Source organism: Oncorhynchus clarkii, chromosome 4, assembly GCF_045791955.1.
Source record: "Oncorhynchus clarkii lewisi isolate Uvic-CL-2024 chromosome 4, UVic_Ocla_1.0, whole genome shotgun sequence".
NCBI classification, from domain to species: Eukaryota; Metazoa; Chordata; class Actinopteri; order Salmoniformes; family Salmonidae; genus Oncorhynchus; species Oncorhynchus clarkii.
Window position 1 is genome coordinate 92,742,734 of NC_092150.1, and position 20,934 is coordinate 92,763,667.

Consider the following 20,934-nt stretch of genomic DNA (forward strand, 5'->3'; position numbering starts at 1 on the left):
CATTCGAAGTGCAGCAAGTCTTGAATGCTTCTTCGCATTGTGGGGACCAATTCCACTTTGTAACGGCCTGCAGCAGTTGGTGAAGCGGATGCAACAATGTGGACAAGTTTGCCACAAACTTTCCGTAATAGTTCAGGAGCCCCAAAAATGACCTCAGCTCTGAGATATTTGTGGGTGCTGGTGCGTTTACGATTGCTTCCACCTTGCTGTTGGTTGGGTGCAGGCCTTGTGCATCAATCTTGTATCCGAGATACTCCACTGAGTCCTGGAGGAACTCACACTTGCTGCGTTTCATTCTCACTCCGTATTTCTCCAGTCTTGACATCACTTTGTCCAGCACTACAAGGTGCTCTCCAATGGTTGGTGCTGACACGAGGATGTCGTCCATGAAGCACACAACATTGTCTATACCGTCCAAGATCTGATCCATTGTGTGTTGGAATATCGCTGGAGCTGTCAAGATTCCATAGGCCAAGCGATTGAATCTGAATAGCCCCTTGTGTGTATTGATGGTCAGATACTGTTCTGACTCCGGATCCAGCTTCAGTTGCTGATAAGCGAATGCCAGGTCCAGCTTACTGAAAACCTTCCCACCAGCTAGTGGCAAACAGATCTTCAGCGTTTGGTAGTGGATATTCCTCTGGTAGTATGCAGCGATTTACTGTGACCTTGTAGTCACCGCACATTCTGACGGTCTTGTCTTTCTTTGGGACTACAACAATCGGAGCGGCCCAGTCAATCCTCGCTACTTTCGTGATTATGTTATTCTTCTGTAGGCGGTCCAGTTCCTTCTCTACTGCTTCCTTAAGAGCATAGGGAACCGGACGTGGTTTGTGAAAGATAGGCTTGGTTCCTTCTTGCACTCTGACTTTTGCTGTGAAGTCTTGTATTTCACCGTAGCCATCTTTGAAAAGTTCTTTGTGCGTCTCCAGCATGTTAGTGAGTGTAGCCTGACTCACTGGTTTGTCATTTCTCAGACTGAAGATTTCTCCCCAGTTCAACTTGCTCTTTTGTAGCCAGTTTCTGCCTAGCAAGGCAGATTTTTCTCCTTTAACAATGACAAGCGGTAGCGTCCACTCCTTCCCCTCATACCGGACTGGTACCTGGATCTGCCCTAACACAGGAATAGTGTCACCAGTGTATGAAGAAAGGCGGATGGACGCGGGCTGAAGAGGGCACTCTTTCAGTTTTCCTTTGTAGAGTCTCTCTGGAACCAGAGATACAGACGCTCCGGTGTCCAGCTGTTTTCCCGCTAACTCCATGTTGAGATAGATTCCATCTTTTAGTTGTTGAGCTGTGTACACTGTGAACAGTTCCACTACTGCACATATGTCAGAGTCAAGGCCCGCGGGCCACATCCGGCCCGCAAGAAGGTTTTTTACGGCCCCTGGGATGATCTTGATTTATTATTAGAACCGGCCCGCAGCAAGCCGGCAGCCCGCAGATCTTTTACACGCACCAATACTACATTTCCCACAATGCAAAGGTGACGCACCGAGCAGTAGGCTGCTTCATTTCAATATTTATTGGCACAGCAGTCGTCAGCATCACAGTAAAATTAACTTTCAGATACCCATCAAAAATGGCAAAACGGAAGGTGGATACTGAGAACCGGGGGTTTCAAACAAGGTGGGAGTCGGAGTATATGTTCACGAAGGTAGCTGGAAAACCTGTGTGTCTTCTGTGTGGAGAAAGTGTGGCGGTACTGAAAGAGTATAATCTGAGACGACATTATGAAACGAAACACGCGGACAAAAACAAGAATATGGACATGGAACAAAGGCTACAAAAGGCAGAGGAATTAAAACGAGGCCTCAAATCTCGACAGGCTCTGTTCAAAAAAGCCAAATCACAAGGCCAGGCTGCTGTCAAGGCCAGTTTTATTTTGGCAGAAGAGATCGCTAAATCAGCCCGGCCATTTACGGAGGGGGATTTCATCAAAAACTGCATGATTAAAGTTTGTGACGAAGTTTGCCCAGAAAAAAGGCAACTCTTTTTAAATGTGAGTCTGAGCAGAAACACCATTGCCGAGAGAGTAGACCAGTTGTCCATCAATCTAAAAGAGCAGCTTGTGAAAAAGGGAAAAGATTTTATTGCATATTCCTTGGCTGTGGATGAGAGCACCGACATTTCTGACATTGCCCAGTTGTCAATTTTCATCCGCGGAGTGGACTCCAACCTAAGCGTGACAGAGGAGTTTTTGGCTTTACGTCCTATGCATGGCACAACTACGGGGCATGATTTGTATGAAGAGGTGTCAAGATGTGTAAATGAGATGGAGCTGCCTTGGGAAAAACTCGTGGGTTTGACAACCGACGGAGCACCTGCGATGTGTGGACACAGGAGCGGACTGGTGGCGAAGATACGGGAAAAGATGCAAGAGGAAAACGCGACAGGTGAGCTGGCAGCTTATCATTGTATCATACACCAGGAAGCGTTGTGCGGTAAAGCCTTGAAAATGGAGCATGTAATGAGCATCATCACGCGCACAGTTAACTTTATCAGAGCCAAAGGTTTGAATCACCGCCAGTTCAAGGCATTTCTGACGGAGTTAGAAACGGAGCATGGTGATTTGCCTTATCACACAGAGGTGCGATGGCTAAGCCAGGGAAAGGTGCTTCAAAGATGTTTCGAGCTTCGTGAGGAGATTTGTCTGTTCTTGGACAGCAAAGGGAAAGACACAACACAACTCCGAGACGAAATGTTTCTGTGTGAAATGGCTTTTCTGTGTGACATTACGAGTCATCTGAATGCAATAAACTTGCAGCTGCAGGGTCGGGATCGTGTCATCTCTGATATGTACAGTACAGTGAAGGCATTTAAAACCAAACTGACTCTGTGGGAGACGCAGATGCGGAAAGAAAATTTGAGCCACTTTCCCAGCTGCCAGACCATGAAAGAGAAGCTCTCTACCAGTGCGTTCCCGAGCACACAGTTGGCTGATAAAATAGGTATGCTTGCCGCTGACTTTCGACGCCGATTTGCTGACTTTGAAGCACAAAAAAGCAGGTTGGAACTGCTCGGTAACCCATTTGCTGTTGACGTGGAAAGCTCACCACCAAACCTCCAAATGGAGTTGATTGACCTCCAATGCAATGATGCACTGAGGGCAAAATATGCGGCAGTGGGTGCTGCGGAGTTCGCCCGTTTCCTCCCCGGCACAATGCCCCAGCTGCGCATCCAGGCTGCTCAAACGTTGTCTATGTTTGGCAGCACATACCTGTGTGAACAACTGTTTTCTTTGATGAACCTGAACAAAACATCACACAGAAGTCGACTTACTGCTGAACACCTCCACTCAATTCTGAGGATTTCTTCAGCTCAGAGCCTTACCCCAAACATTGATGAACTTGTGGAAAAGATGGGACACCACCAAGTATCACCCTCAACCTCAAACAAGTGAACATTACTGTGCAATCACATATTTAGAGTTTTTACTCAGTTCAAGTTTAAAAGTTAAAATTTAATATTTGTTTTCACTGCATGTTACTTCTCCTTAAACAAAGTGTTGTTTTTGATTAATAGATTTTTGCACTTTATTTTTTTGTATTTCAATCCAATTATATTTTAAAAATATTTCAGTTGAGTGGATGATAGAAAATTGCTATTATTGTTTTTTCTTTGAAGTAAATTTAGCCCACTTTTGCTAAAATAGAAAATATAGTCTACTGATGGTGCCTTGAATACCGGTTTCTTTCATTTAATGTTCATGTTATGGGGATATTTATATAAAGGAAATTTGTCTTTTGTGTCTGTTGAAAATTAAAGATTACTGACAGAGCCATAAGAAAATATTGCTTTATTTATCTGATCATATTGTAATATATTTGTTAGGTTTTCAGTAGGTTCAATTAGGTTCACTAGACTATATGCGTCATTTAAAAATTTTTCAATGAACATTCGAACAGTCCGGCCCTCGTCTTGTAGCTGATTTTTTTATTTGGCCCTCCGTCCATTTGACTTTGACACCCCTGCACTACTGTTTCAGTTGTACTTTCCTCGTCTTGTGCGCAGCGTCTGACACTTTGTGCGCTCTTGCTGTGCGTTTCGAGGCTTTACACACTCTCTGTAAATGTCCAACCTTTCCACAATTGTGGCACTTTTCATTATGGAATCGACATTCACTGTGCTGATGATTATCTCCCCCACATCTGTAGCAACTTGGCTTAGACCTTTGAGATGTGGGCTGCTTTGTTCTTGTGTAACCTTGAGGACGGGACTGAAAAAAGTGTGACTTTTGTGAGCTTTTTTTCACCACGTGCATCACTGACCTTGTGAACACCTTTCTGACGTTCTGCATGTCCGGATAGCTCAATAGTATCCCTGTGGGCAAGCTCGAGTCCAAGTGCTATATCACAGGCTTTCTTAAAGGTCAGGTCCTTCTCTGACAGGAGCCTTCTGTGATATGCTTCACCTGTGAGACCACATACAAACTTGTCTCGGAGAGCATCATCAAGAAATCGTGCAAACTCACATGTACTTGCCAGCCTTTTCAAAGCAAGGATGTAGTCAGCCACGTTTTCCCCTTGACTCTGGTGACGTTGGTAATATCTGAAACGTTCTGCAATGTGAATTGGCTTGAAAAAGTTTCAGTCAGTTCTGCATAGTTCAACTCCACTGCTTTCATTGGTTCAATGAGACCTTTCAGCAATCCATACTCAGTTGGACCCAAAACATTGAGAAATACGTCTGCTTTCTTTCCATCTTTGATTTCATTTGCAGCCAGCCAACGCTCAAAACGCTCCAAATAGGAATCAAAATCCTCTTTTGTAGCCTCAAACTCTGGTACTCGACCAATGGTTGCCATTTTCACAGTTAATTGTTCAGTTTCCTTATATTCCTTAATTTTCTGAATAGTCATCTACTTCTTCACTTCAGAAGTTTCTGCAATTACTTCATTCACTGCACTCATTTGTATTAATGTACACACCGTGTTACGTTCCTTCTTCCTTTTTTCCCCCTTGACAATATTTCTCCACTGAGATCGCCTAATTTCAATGGGTTCAATGAGTTTCTTTTATTTAACCACCAGAGGGCAGTGTCGCTATTCTGAACTCCAATAGTCTTGCTACTTGGCAGCTCCTGAATACTTTACTAGCAGTGCTAGCAGTGCTTAGCCTTCTCTACTGGCCAAAGAAAATAAAAAATAACTGACGAATTACATAATTATTTTGAGTTTCATTACTCACGCAACATTCTTCCCTTCAAGCAATGTCCGTTTATGTAGTTTAATCACCTCGTCGCCACTGTCATATTTGTGTTGTGGAGAAATGACCAGGCAGGAGACGGGAGTACAGTTAGTTTTCGTTTAGTCAAAACCCCTCGTGCGCTACAGTTCCCGGCACCACAGTGCGCATGTGCATTTCCTATTAGGTGTAGTAACGTAACACTGCCGTAATGCATTCCTGCTTAGTAACAGCACAGTAACTAATATAAACAGATGTAGATCCCAGATACTACAATATAGCCCCCCCCCCCCCCCCCCCCTCATCAATCTACACACAATACCCCATAACAACCAAGCAAAAACTGTTTTTTAGACATTTTCGCTAATTTGTCAAAAATAAACAGAAATATCACTCAGACCCTTTACTCAGTACTTTGTTGAAGCACCTTTGGCAGCGATTACACCAGAGTTATTTTTTTTACCATTATTTAATGAGGCAAGTCAGTTAAGAACAAATTCTTATTTTCAATGACGACCTAGGAACAGTGGGTTAACTGCCTTGTTCAGGGGAAGAATTAAAAATGTGTACATTGTCAGCATGGGGATTTGAACTTGCAACCTTTCGGTTCCTAATCCAAAGCCTTCGGTTCCTAATTCAGGTCTCTCCAGAGATGTTAGATCGGGTTCAAGTCCGGGCTCTGGCTGGGCCACTCAAGGACATGCAGAGACTTGTCCCGAAGCCACTCATGCGTTGTCTTGGTTGTGCGCTTAGGGTCGTTGTCCTGTTGGAAGATGAACCTTCGCCCCAGTCTGAGGTCCTGAGTGCTCTGGAGCAGGTTTTCATCAAGGATCTCTCTGTACTTTGCTCCGTTCATCTTTCCCTCGATCCTGACTAGTCTCCCAGTCCCTCCATCAGATAATGCTCATGAATACATCATATCTGGGGTTCCATTAAAGACACAAAAGGAATGTGCTCTATGAGGCTACTTTATGGTTCTGCGAAAACAGGAAGTGTATTCTGTAAGAAATGCCCTGGAGCATCAAGTCAAGCGCGCATGATTAAACCCCCCCCCCCACCACCACACACACCCCCTCAAGAATTTCCTACATTCCTTGTGCGTGTGCGTGTTTGTGTGCGTGTGCGTGTGTATACAGTCCTGTGTATGTGAGAGAGAAAAATGAACCCCCTTGATAACAGACGGAATCATCTAATTTAAAAGTTATTTTATTTTTGAAATGATTAAAATACAAATAATATATATATAGTTTTTCCATTTACAATGACCGTTTTGTAAACCAAAGTGGCCGATAGTTATTGTGTTTGGTACCTATTGGTTTCTGTTGGTCAGCGGCGCCCTTATGTACAGATCTAGTATCAGTTTCCTCTTCTCCAATCCTAACCTCAGACATTGGGGAGGGGGGGGGGGGGATCAGCATCTAGGAGCCCCTTCCCCAATCCTAACCTCAGACATTGGGGAGGGGGGGGGGGGGAATCAGCATCTAGGAGCCCCTTCCCCAATCCTAACCTCAGACATTGGGGAGGGGGGGGGGGGGGGGAATCAGCATCTAGGAGCCCCTTCCCCAATCCTAACCTCAGACATTGGGGAGGGGGGGGGGGGGGGAATCAGCATCTAGGAGCCCCTTCCCCAATCCTAACCTCAGACATTGGGGAGGGGGGGAGGGGGGGGGGGAATCAGCATCTAGGAGCCCCTTCCCCAATCCTAACCTCAGACATTGGGGAGGGGGGGGGGGGGGGGGGTAATCAGCATCTAGGAGCCCCTTCTCCAATCCTAACCTCAGACATGGGGGAGGGGGGGGGGGGGGGGGGAATCAGCATCTAGGAGCCCCTTCCCCAATCCTAACCTCAGACATTGGGGAGGGGGGGGGGGGGAATCAGCATCTAGGAGCCCCTTCTCCAATCCTAACCTCAGACATGGGGGAGGGGGGGGGATCAGCATCTAGGAGCCCCTTCCCCAATCCTAACCTCAGACATTGGGGAGGGGGGGGGGGGGGGGATCAGCATCTAGGAGCCCCTTCTCCAATCCTAACCTCAGACATGGGGGAGGGGGGGGGGGGTCAGCATCTAGGAGCCCCTTCCCCAATCCTAACTTCAGACATTGGGGAGGGGGGGGGGGGGGGGGGGGAAACAGCATCTAGGAGCCCCTTCCCCAATCCTAACCTCAGACATGGGGGAGGGGGGGGAGGGGTCAGCATCTAGGAGCCCCTTCCCCAATCCTAACCTCAGACATTGGGGAGGGGGGGGGGGGAAATCAGCATCTAGGAGCCCCTTCTCCAATCCTAACCTCAGACATTGGGGAGGGGGGGGGGGGAATCAGCATAGGGAATAGGGTGCCATAGGGCTCTGGTCTAAAGTAGTGCTCTATATAGGGAATAGGGTTCCATAGGGTTCTGGTCTAAAGTAGTGCACTATATAGGGTTCCATAGGGCCCTGGTCTAAAGTAGTGCACTATGTAGGGAATAGGGTTCTATAGGGTTCTGGTCTAAAGTAGTGCACTATATAGGGAATAGGGTTCTATAGGGCTCTGGTCTAAAGTAGTGCACTATATAGGGAATAGGGTTCTATAGGGTTCTGGTCTAAAGTAGTGCACTATATAGGGAATAGGGTTCCATAGGGCTCTGGTCTAAAGTAGTGCACTATATATAGGGAATAGGGTTCTATAGGGTTCTGGTCTAAAGTAGTGCACTATATAGGGAATAGGGTTCCATAGGGCTCTGGTCTAAAGTAGTGCACTATATAGGGAATAGGGTGCTATAGGGCTCTGGTCTAAAGTAGTGCACTATATAGGGAATAGGGTGCCATAGGGCTCTGGTCTAAAGTAGTGCACTATATAGGGAATAGGGCGCTATAGGGCTCTGGTCTAAAGTAGTGCACCATATAGGGAATAGGGTGCTATAGGGCTCTGGTCTAAAGTAGTGCACTACACTGAAGATCCAGCAGTCAGTTTCCACTGAGCACAGCGGTCGGTTAGACTGAACATTCTATTGCAGAGAGATAAATACTCACAGTACAGACTATCACCGCGCGCGCGTCGTGACGAGGGACTGCGCGTCGCGACGAGGGACTGCGCGTCGCGACGAGGGACTGCGCGTCGCGACGAGGGACTGCGCGTCGCGACGAGGGACTGCGCGTCGCGACGAGGGACTGCGCGTCGCGACGAGTGACTGAGCGTCGCGACAAGGGACTGCGCGTCGTAACGAGGGACTGCGCGTCGTAACGAGGGATTGCGCGTCGTGACGAGTGACAGCGCGTCGCGACGAGGGACTGAGCGTCGCGACGAGGGACTGCGCGTCGTAACGAGGGACTGCGCGTCGTAACGAGGGACTGCGCGTCGTGACGAGGGACTGCGCGTCGTGACGAGGGACTGCGCGTCGTAACGAGGGACTGCGCGTCGTGACGAGGGACTGCGCGTCGTGACGAGGGACTGCGCGCCGTGACGAGGGACTGCGCGTCGTGACGAGGGACTGCGCGTCGTGACGAGGGACTGCGCGTCGTAACGAGGGACTGCGCGTCGTCATGAAAGCAGTCTGAATTTACAGGTAGCATTGCACTCGAATGTAAATAATAATAATAATTATCGATAAGTCTTGATATTCGCCACCAGAGATTGTTATTTTTCTCCCCAACAGAACTGCAAAATACATGATACTTTCTGACCACAGAGCTAAGCAGTTGAGCCCTGTGTTCATTTACAAAATAATACAAATAAACTAGAACGACAGTTGTTGAACGGCTAGTTAAGATTGTTCAAAAAACATAAATCTGATTAATTCTGACCGCTGATTGGCTGAATGTGTCCTCTCTCATTCCCCCTCAAGCTGCATCCATCCCTGCCTCTCCCCCTCCTCCTTGAAAATGACTCATCTTCGGAAGTTATCCTAGAGAGGATAGAATATTAAAATCGGGGAAAACCCAAAAAGATAAGATTCCTGATGTCCGTCAGCTAACGCGCTAGCATTAAGTCAAGTTGGTAAAAGATACAAAACTCACGCAAGCTCGACTTCACACAGAGAACGAACCAGGTACAACACAAAATTAGAGGTGTGATTTCCTCTTTAGTTTTGAGCCCTGTGATTGGTGGATTGTAGCTCACCACCGCCAACACTTGATCTCGAATGCATTAACATGCATGGCTAGTGGCTAACGTTAGCCAGTTTGAGCTAGCATACAAACTCAGTAGCACAGAGTAGATCCTCCAAACGACGTTGAGAAATAGAGCATTGTGGGTAGTTTACAAGATATCTGGAAAATAGATAAGTATGTGATAACCCACAAAAACCTGTAGTTATAGGTAACCAGATGATGACTACAACTAAGTTACTAAGTCTTTGATCACACTGTGTTGTTACCTTGGTGACTAAAAACTTGTGCTTCCCTTTAACCACAAATAAAACTGACTCGGCAGTTAGTTTAACCTGTACAGTTTAACTGTACACCACTCAGTCACCCTGTGGTGCATTATAAGGGCAGCCTGCCAGTCAGTCACCCTGTGGTAAGGGCAGCCTGCCAGTCAGTCACCCTGTGGTAAGGGCAGCCTGCCAGTCAGTCACCTTGTGGTAAGGGCAGCCTGCCAGTCAGTCACCCTGTGGTAAGGGCAGCCTGCCAGTCAGTCACCCTGTGGTAAGGGCAGCCTGCCAGTCAGTCACCCTGTGGTAAGGGCAGCCTGCCAGTCAGTCACCTTGTGGTAAGGGCAGCCTGCCAGTCAGTCACCCTGTGGTAAGGGCAGCCTGCCAGTCAGTCACCCTGTGGTAAGGGCAGCCTGCCAGTCAGTCACCCTGTGGTAAGGGCAGCCTGCCAGTCAGTCACCCTGTGGTAAGGGCAGCCTGCCAGTCAGTCACCCTGTGGTAAGGGCAGCCTGCCAGTCAGTCACCCTGTGGTAAGGGCAGCCTGCCAGTCAGTCACCCTGTGGTAAGGGCAGCCTGCCAGTCAGTCACCCTGTGGTAAGGGCAGCCTGCCAGTCAGTCACCCTGTGGTGCATTATAAGGGCAGCCTGCCAGTCAGTCACCCTGTGGTAAGGGCAGCCTGCCAGTCAGTCACCCTGTGGTAAGGGCAGCCTGCCAGTCAGTCACCCTGTGGTTCATTATAAGGGCAGCCTGCCAGTCAGTCACCCTGTGGTAAGGGCAGCCTGCCAGTCAGTCACCCTGTGGTGCATTATAAGGGCAGCCTGCCAGTCAGTCACCCTGTGGTAAGGGCAGCCTGCCAGTCAGTCACCCTGTGGTAAGGGCAGCCTGCCAGTCAGTCACCCTGTGGTAAGGGCAGCCTGCCAGTCAGTCACCCTGTGGTAAGGGCAGCCTGCCAGTCAGTCACCCTGTGGTAAGGGCAGCCTGCCAGTCAGTCACCCTGTGGTAAGGGCAGCCTGCCAGTCAGTCACCCTGTGGTAAGGGCAGCCTCCCAGTCAGTCACCCTGTGGTAAGGGCAGCCTGCCAGTCAGTCACCCTGTGGTAAGGGCAGCCTGCCAGTCAGTCACCCTGTGGTAAGGGCAGCCTGCCAGTCAGTCACCCTGTGGTAAGGGCAGCCTGCCAGTCAGTCACCCTGTGGTAAGGGCAGCCTGCCAGTCAGTCACCCTGTGGTAAGGGCAGCCTGCCAGTCAGTCACCCTGTGGTAAGGGCAGCCTGCCAGTCAGTCACCCTGTGGTTCATTATAAGGGCAGCCTGCCAGTCAGTCACAGGAGAAAGAGAAATCGTCTTTTTCAATTCCCTAGTACTGTCGCCCCGTCGCCCTCCCTCCCCCGGTCGTCCGGTCCGTCGCCCTCCCCCGGTCCGTCGCCCTCCCCCGGTCGCCCGGTCCGTCGCCCTCCCCCGGTCCGTCGCCCTCCCCCGGTCCGTCGCCCTCCCCCGGTCGTCCGGTCCGTTGCCCTCCCCCGGTCCGTCGCCCTCCCCGGGTCCGTCGCCCTCCCCGGGTCCATCGCCTCCACTTTAAATTTCAGTTTGTGACAAAACAAGCAATCTATTGTGTAGACTAATTGTACCGTCCCAAAACCGCTGTGAAATATCTTCTCAATAACAAAAAAAATGAAACATTTAGCTGTTTAAAGCCAGCGTACAAAAACCAAAAGTAATTAGACAAAATAAAAATGAAACTTCAATCCAGAAAGCATAGAAATATCATACGTACGTTTCTACCACATATCAGACTTGCTTTCAATGAGTATTACAGATCTATACACTGACATTTCTACGTGAAACCTGTTATACTACTGTCCATACTCTGGGGAAGGGAGTTTTGGGATGAGAGATGTTGAAAACTCCTTCAATTATGAACAAATACAAAAATGTCATGATTTCAATTGAGTCCATTTCTGATATTTATTTTTGATAAGGGAAGTTGTTTACACACCCCTGGGGAAAACACAGAGCCTCGGTAACAAGTCCTCTAGACCACAGTGTGAAAGAGGAACACACACACATACACTCTCCCGCATATTCACACAGACAGACACTCTCTCTCTCTTAATCAAACACACAGACACACACTCAGACAGACACAGATACACACACTCATTCAGACAGACAGACACAGACACACAGGGCTGGATATATATATTGACAGTTGTCCTGTGAAAGTGAACATTAGAGTCAGGACATGACTCAGTCTAGGTCTCTGTAGAAAAGGATGTGAGGGGCGGGGCCATAGGGAGGTCCACAGTCCATGTCAGTATGGGTGTGTGTGTACAAACTGCCCTGGGGTGGTTGTGTGTGTGTACAAACTGCCCTGGGGTGGTTGTGTGTGTGTGTGTGTGTGTGTGTGTTTAGTCGTTGTCTTCATCCTCCTCTTCGCTCTCCTCGATCCCGTCACTGTCCTCCTGTTCCTCGTCTTCCTCCTCCGTTTCTGGGATGTCCCACTGGGGGTGGTTATCCAACACCGCCTTGGCCTCGTGCACCTCCAGCTGGCACAGTTAAAACACAGTTACAACACAGTTACAATACATAGTAACAATACACAGTTAAAACAGTTACAATACACACAGTTACAATACATAGTAACAATACACAGTTAAAACAATTACAATACACACAGTTACAATATATAGTTACAACACACACAGTTACAATATATAGTTAAAATATATAGTTACAACACACACAGTTACAATATATAGTTACAACACAGTTACAATATATACACCTCCAGCTGGCACAGTTAAATGGCACAGTTACAATACATAGTTACAACACACACAGTTACAATATATAGTTACAACACAGTTACAATATATACACCTCCAGCTGGCACAGTTAAATGGCACAGTTACAATACATAGTTACAATACACACAGTTACAATATAGTTACAATACACAGTTACAATATATAGTTACAACACAGTTACAATATATAGTTACAATACACACAGTTACAATATAGTTACAATACACAGTTACAATATATAGTTACAACACACAGTTACAATATATAGTTACAATACACAGTTACAATATATAGTTACAACACACACAGTTACAATATATAGTTACAACACACACAGTTAAAATATATAGTTACAACACACACAGTTAAAATATATAGTTACAATACACACAGTTACAATATATAGTTACAATACACACAGTTACAATATATAGTTACAATACACACAGTTACAATATATAGTTACAATACACACAGTTACAATATATAGTTACAATACACACAGTTACAATATATAGTTACAATACACACAGTTACAATATATAGTTACAATATATATAGTTACAATACACAGTTACAATATATAGTTACAACACACACAGTTACAATATATAGTTACAATATATAGTTACAATACACAGTTACAATACACACAGTTACAATATATAGTTACAACACACACAGTTACAATACATAGTTACAATACACAGTTACAATACACACAGTTACAATACATAGTTACAACACAGTTAAAATACATAGTTACAATACACACAGTTAAAATATATAGTTACAATACACACAGTTAAAATATATAGTTACAATACACACAGTTACAATATATAGTTACAATACACACAGTTACAATATATAGTTACAATACACAGTTACAATACACACAGTTACAATATATAGTTACAACACAAAGTTACAATATATAGTTACAACACACAGTTACAATACATAGTTACAATACACACAGTTACAATACATAGTTACAATACACACAGTTACAATATATAGTTACAATACACACAGTTACAATACAGTTAAAATACATAGTTACAATACACACAGTTAAAATATATAGTTACAATACACACAGTTACAATACATAGTTACAATACACACAGTTACAATACACAGTTACAATACAGTTAAAATACATAGTTACAATACACAGTTAAAATATATAGTTACAATACACACAGTTAAAATATATAGTTACAATACACACAGTTACAATATATAGTTACAATACACACAGTTACAATACACAGTTACAATACACACAGTTAAAACACACAGTTACAATACACACAGTTAAAATACAGTTACACATTTACAATATATAGTTACAATACACACAGTTACAATATATAGTTACAACACACACAGTTACAATATATAGTTACAATACACACAGTTACAATACACACATTTACAATATATAGTTACAATACACACAGTTACAATACACAGTTACAACACACACAGTTACAATACACAGTTACAATACACAGTTACAATACACACAGTTAAAATATATATAGTGAGGCAAAAAATAGTCAGCCACCCATTGTGCAAGTTCTCCCACCTAAAAAGATGAGGCCTGTAATTTTTAATGAATTTATTTGCAAATTATGGTGGAAAATAAGTATTTGGTCAAAAATTTTTTTTTATCTCAATACTTTGTTATATACCCTTTGTTGGCAATGACAGAGGTCAAACGTTTTCTGTAAGTCTTCACAAGGTTTTCACACACTGTTGCTGGTATTTTGGCCCATTCCTCCATGCAGATCTCCTCTAGAGCAGTGATGTTTTAGGGCTGTTGCTGGGCAACATGGACTTTCAACTCCCTCCAAAGATTTTCTATGGGGTTGAGAATCTGGAGAGTGGCTAGGCCACTCCAGGACCTTGAAATGCTTCTTACGTTGCCCGGGCGGTGTGTTTGGGATCATTGTCATGCTGAAAGACCCAGCCACGTTTCATCTTCAATGCCCTTGCTGATGGAAGGAGGTTTTCACTCAAAATCTCACGATACATGTCCCCATTCATTCTTTCCTTTACACGGATCAGTCGTCCTGGTCCCTTTGCAGAAAAACAGCCCCAAAGCATGATGTTTCCACCCCCATGCTTCACAGTAGGTATGGTGATCTTTGGCTGCAACTCAGCATTCTTTGTCCTCCAAACACGACGAGTTGAGTTTTTACCAAAAAGTTATATTTTGGTTTCATCTGACCATATGACATGCTCCCAATCTTCTTCTGGATCATCCAAATGCTCTCTAGCAAACTTCAGACGGGCCTGGACATGTACTGGCTTAAGCAGGGGGACACGTCTGGCACTGCAGGATTTGAGTCCCTGGCGGCGTAGTGTGTTACTGATGGCAGGCTTTGTTACTTTGGTCCCAGCTCTCTGCAGGTCATTCACTAGGTCCCCCCATGTGGTTCTGGGATTTTTGCTCACCGTTCTTGTGATCATTTTGACCCCACGGAGTGAGATCTTGCGTGGAGCCCCAGATCGAGGGAGATTATCAGTGGTCTTGTATGTCTTCCATTTCCTAATAATTGCTCCCACAGTTGATTTCTTCAAACCAAGCTGCTTACCTATTGCAGATTCAGTCTTCTCAGCCTGGTGCAAGTCTACAATTTTGTTTCTGGTGTCCTTTGACAGCTCTTTGGTCTTGGTCATAGTGGAGTTTGGAGTGTGACTGTTTGAGGTTGTGGACTGGTGTCTTTTATACTGATAACAAGTTCAAACAGGTGCCATTAATACAGGTAACGAGTGGAGGACAGAGGAGCCTCTTAAAGAAGTTACAGGTCTGTGAGAGCCAGAAATCTTGCTTGTTTGTAGGTGACCAAATACTTATTTTCCACCATAATTTGCAAATAAATTCATAAAAAATCCTACAATGTGATTTTCTGATTTTTTTTCCTCATTTTGTCTGTCATAGTTGAAGTGTACCTATGGTGAAAATTACAGGCCTCTCATCTTTTTAAGTGGGAGAACTTGCACAATTGGTGGCTGACTAAATACTTTTTTGCCCCACTGTAGTTACAACACACAGTTACAATACACACAGTTACAATATATAGTTACAACACACACAGTTACAATATATAGTTACAACACACACAGTTACAATATAGTTACAATACACACAGTTACAATATATAGTTACAATACACACAGTTACAATATATAGTTACAATACACAGTTACAATATATAGTTACAACACACACAGTTACAATATATAGTTACAACACACACAGTTACAATACATAGTTACAACACACACAGTTACAAAACAGGCAGTGTGGTGAACATGGGTGGAACAGGCAGTGTGGTGAACATGGGTGGAACAGGCAGTGTGGTGAACATGGGTGGAACAGGCAGTGTGGTGAACATTGTGGTGCTGTGAAACATGGGTGGAACAGGCAGTGTGGTGCTGTGAAACATGGGTGGAACAGGCAGTGTGGTGCTGTGAAACATGGGTGGAACAGGCAGTGTGGTGCTGTGAAACATGGGTGGAACAGGCAGTGTGGTGCTGTGAAACATGGGTGGAACAGGCATTGTGGTGCTGTGAAACATGGGTGGAACAGGCAGTGTGGTGCTGTGAAACATGGGTAGAGAACATGGGTGGAACAGGCATTGTGGTGCTGTGAAACATGGGTAGAGAACATGGGGGGAACAGGCATTGTGGTGAACATGGGTGGAACAGGCATTGTGGTGAACATGGGGGGAACAGGCATTGTGGTGAACATGGGTGGAACAGGCATTGTGGTGAACATGGGGGGAACAGGCATTGTGGTGCTGTGAAACATGGGTGGAACAGGCATTGTGGTGCTGTGAAACATGGGTAGAGAACATGGGTGGAACAGGCAGTGTGGTGAACATGGGTGGAACAGGCATTGTGGTGAACATGGGTGGAACAGGCATTGTGGTGCTGTGAAACATGGGTAGAGAACATGGGTGGAACAGGCAGTGTGGTGAACATGGGTGGAACAGGCAGTGTGGTGAACATGGGTGGAACAGGCATTGTGGTGCTGTGAAACATGGGTGGAACAGGCAGTGTGGTGCTGTGAAACATGGGTGGAACAGGCAGTGTGGTGCTGTGTGCTGTGGGGGGAACAGGCAGTGTGGTGAACATGGGTGGAACAGGCAGTGTGGTGAACATGGGTGGAACAGGCATTGTGGTGCTGTGAAACATGGGTGGAACAGGCAGTGTGGTGCTGTGAAACATGGGTGGAACAGGCAGTGTGGTGCTGTGAAACATGGGTGGAACAGGCAGTGTGGTGCTGTGAAACATGGGTGGAACAGGCATTGTGGTGCTGTGAAACATGGGTGGAACAGGCAGTGTGGTGCTGTGAAACATGGGTAGAGAACATGGGTGGAACAGGCACTGTGGTGCTGTGAAACATGGGTAGAGAACATGGGGGGAACAGGCATTGTGGTGAACATGGGTGGAACAGGCATTGTGGTGAACATGGGGGGAACAGGCATTGTGGTGAACATGGGTGGAACAGGCATTGTGGTGAACATGGGGGGAACAGGCATTGTGGTGCTGTGAAACATGGGTGGAACAGGCATTGTGGTGCTGTGAAACATGGGTAGAGAACATGGGTGGAACAGGCAGTGTGGTGAACATGGGTGGAACAGGCATTGTGGTGAACATGGGTGGAACAGGCATTGTGGTGCTGTGAAACATGGGTAGAGAACATGGGTGGAACAGGCAGTGTGGTGAACATGGGTGGAACAGGCAGTGTGGTGAACATGGGTGGAACAGGCATTGTGGTGCTGTGAAACATGGGTGGAACAGGCAGTGTGGTGCTGTGAAAAATGGGTGGAACAGGCAGTGTGGTGCTGTGTGCTGTGGGGGGAACAGGCAGTGTGGTGAACATGGGTGGAACAGGCAGTGTGGTGAACATGGGTGGAACAGGCATTGTGGTGCTGTGAAACATGGGTGGAACAGGCAGTGTGGTGCTGTGAAACATGGGTGGAACAGGCAGTGTGGTGCTGTGAAACATGGGTGGAACAGGCAGTGTGGTGCTGTGAAACATGGGTGGAACAGGCATTGTGGTGCTGTGAAACATGGGTGGAACAGGCAGTGTGGTGCTGTGAAACATGGGTAGAGAACATGGGTGGAACAGGCACTGTGGTGCTGTGAAACATGGGTAGAGAACATGGGGGGAACAGGCATTGTGGTGAACATGGGTGGAACAGGCATTGTGGTGAACATGGGGGGAACAGGCATTGTGGTGAACATGGGTGGAACAGGCATTGTGGTGAACATGGGGGGAACAGGCATTGTGGTGCTGTGAAACATGGGTGGAACAGGCATTGTGGTGCTGTGAAACATGGGTAGAGAACATGGGTGGAACAGGCAGTGTGGTGAACATGGGTGGAACAGGCATTGTGGTGAACATGGGTGGAACAGGCATTGTGGTGCTGTGAAACATGGGTAGAGAACATGGGTGGAACAGGCAGTGTGGTGAACATGGGTGGAACAGGCAGTGTGGTGAACATGGGTGGAACAGGCATTGTGGTGCTGTGAAACATGGGTGGAACAGGCAGTGTGGTGCTGTGAAACATGGGTGGAACAGGCAGTGTGGTGCTGTGTGCTGTGGGGGGAACAGGCAGTGTGGTGAACATGGGTGGAACAGGCAGTGTGGTGAACATGGGTGGAACAGGCATTGTGGTGCTGTGAAACATGGGTGGAACAGGCAGTGTGGTGCTGTGAAACATGGGTGGAACAGGCAGTGTGGTGCTGTGAAACATGGGTGGAACAGGCAGTGTGGTGCTGTGAAACATGGGTGGAACAGGCAGTGTGGTGCTGTGAAACATGGGTGGAACAGGCATTGTGGTGCTGTGAAACATGGGTGGAACAGGCAGTGTGGTGCTGTGAAACATGGGTAGAGAACATGGGTGGAACAGGCATTGTGGTGCTGTGAAACATGGGTAGAGAACATGGGGGGAACAGGCATTGTGGTGAACATGGGTGGAACAGGCATTGTGGTGAACATGGGGGGAACAGGCATTGTGGTGAACATGGGTGGAACAGGCATTGTGGTGAACATGGGGGGAACAGGCATTGTGGTGCTGTGAAACATGGGTGGAACAGGCATTGTGGTGCTGTGAAACATGGGTAGAGAACATGGGTGGAACAGGCAGTGTGGTGAACATGGGTGGAACAGGCATTGTGGTGAACATGGGTGGAACAGGCATTGTGGTGCTGTGAAACATGGGTAGAGAACATGGGTGGAACAGGCAGTGTGGTGAACATGGGTGGAACAGGCATTGTGGTGCTGTGAAACATGGGTAGAGAGCACGGGGGGAACAGGCATTGTGGTGCTGTGAAACATGGGTGGAACAGGCATTGTGGTGAACATGGGTGGAACAGGCATTGTGGTGCTGTGAAACATGGGTGGAACAGGCATTGTGGTGCTGTGAAACATGGGTAGAGAACATGGGTGGAACAGGCAGTGTGGTGAACATGGGTGGAACAGGCATTGTGGTGCTGTGAAACATGGGTAGAGAACATGGGTGGAACATGCATTGTGGTGCTGTGAAACATGGGTGGAACAGGCATTGTGGTGAACATGGGTGGAACAGGCATTGTGGTGCTGTGAAACATGGGTAGAGAACATGGGTGGAACAGGCAGTGTGGTGAACATGGGTGGAACAGGCATTGTGGTGCTGTGAAACATGGGTAGAGAGCACGGGGGGAACAGGCATTGTGGTGCTGTGAAACATGGGTAGAGAACATGGGTGGAACAGGCAGTGTGGTGAACATGGGTGGAACAGGCATTGTGGTGCTGTGAAACATGGGTAGAGAACATGGGTGGAACAGGCAGTGTGGTGAACATGGGTGGAACAGGCATTGTGGTGCTGTGAAACATGGGTGGAACAGGCATTGTGGTGAACATGGGTGGAACAGGCATTGTGGTGCTGTGAAACATGGGTAGAGAACATGGGTGGAACAGGCAGTGTGGTGAACATGGGTGGAACAGGCATTGTGGTGCTGTGAAACATGGGTAGAGAGCACGGGGGGAACAGGCATTGTGGTGAACATGGGTGGAACAGGCATTGTGGTGCTGTGAAACATGGGTGGAACAGGCATTGTGGTGAACATGGGTGGAACAGGCATTGTGGTGCTGTGAAACATGGGTAGAGAACATGGGTGGAACAGGCAGTGTGGTGAACATGGGTGGAACAGGCATTGTGGTGCTGTGAAACATGGGTAGAGAGCACGGGGGGAACAGGCATTGTGGTGCTGTGAAACATGGGTGGAACAGGCATTGTGGTGCTGTGAAACATGGGTAGAGAACATGGGTGGAACAGGCATTGTGGTGAACATGGGTGGAACAGGCATTGTGGTGCTGTGAAACATGGGTAGAGAATATGGGTAGAACAGGCATTGTGGTGCTCATGTGAATTCCCTTTCAGCTTCAGACCACTGCCTATTCTCACTTAAAACATTTTAGTTTCTAATACACACACACACACAGACACACACACACACAGACACACGTGAGTTGTAAGGTCTCACCTTGAGGGGTCTGATCTGGTCCAGACCCAGGTAAGAGTCTGAGCGGAGGATAACAGAGTACTGGTAGTTCCCTGTTTTAGAGGGAGCTGGGAACTTCAGCTCCACCTGTCAGAGTGAGAACACACAGAGTATACAAAACATTAAGAACACCTTCCTAATATTCAAGTGGCCACCCCCCCCCCCCCCCCTCAGAATAGCCTCAATCTGTCAGGGGCATGGACTCTACAAGGTGTAGAAAGAGTTTCCACAGGGCTGCTGGTCCCATGTTGGCTCCACTGATTCCCACAGTTGTGTCAAGTTGGCTGGATGTCCTTTGGGTGGTGGACCATTCTTGATACACACACGGGAAACTGTTGAGCGTCATACTACACATAGGCAACACACACACACACTCTCTCACCTCCTCTGTGTCTTTGAGTGTGCAGACGTGGTATGGCATGGAGACTAGAGTCTGGTCCTTGCGGTCAGCGATGTAGAGCCACCACCACTCATGTTTCTCCTCTGGGTAGTACAGGCTGTAGACGGGGTGGGTCACCTTAGACTTGGTCTCCAACAGCGCCCTCTCCCTTCGCTGGACACTCTGCTGCAGAGCCTCCCACTCCTGGGGGGGAGAGATGGAGGGGGTGTTATACATAGTCTATACCACTGATCTCCAACCCTGTTCCTGGAGAGAAACCCTCCTGTAGGTTTTAACTCCTACCCTGTTCCTGGAGAGATACACTCCTGTAGGTAACTCCAACTCTGTTCCTGGAGAGATACCCTCCTGTAGGTTTTAACTCCTACCCTGTTCCTGGAGAGATACCCTCCTGTAGGTTTTAACTCCAACCCTGTTCCTGGAGAGATACCCTCCTGTAGGTTTTAACTCCAACCCTGTTCCTGGAGAGATACCCTCCTGTAGGTTTTAACTCCTACCCTGTTCCTGGAGAGATACCCTCCTGTAGGTAACTCCAACCCTGTTCCTGGAGAGATACCCTCCTGTAGGTTTTAACTCCAACCCTGTTCCTGGAGAGATACCCCCCCTGTAGGGTTTAACTCTAAACCCTGTTC

At 47.0% G+C, this 20,934-nt stretch overlaps 1 protein-coding gene across 2 annotated transcripts in view; it reads right to left on the reverse strand.

The window, feature by feature from the left end:
• Nucleotides 1-11,288: 11,288 nt before the first annotated feature.
• The window catches only part of LOC139407443 (SEC63 homolog, protein translocation regulator), a 59,098-nt gene continuing 49,452 nt past the window's right edge, over nucleotides 11,289-20,934 (reverse strand). Inside the window, exons 18-20 of one of the 2 annotated variants that reach the window (XM_071151236.1) lie at nucleotides 20,288-20,488; nucleotides 19,888-19,992; nucleotides 11,289-12,072 (exon numbers count right to left, since the gene is read on the reverse strand). In XM_071151236.1, coding sequence (XP_071007337.1) covers nucleotides 11,935-12,072; nucleotides 19,888-19,992; nucleotides 20,288-20,488 — 444 coding nt within the window. In that variant the 3' untranslated portion in view covers nucleotides 11,289-11,934. The remainder of the gene's footprint in view (nucleotides 12,073-19,887; nucleotides 19,993-20,287; nucleotides 20,489-20,934) is intronic. The other variant, XM_071151237.1, reaches the window with a different exon arrangement.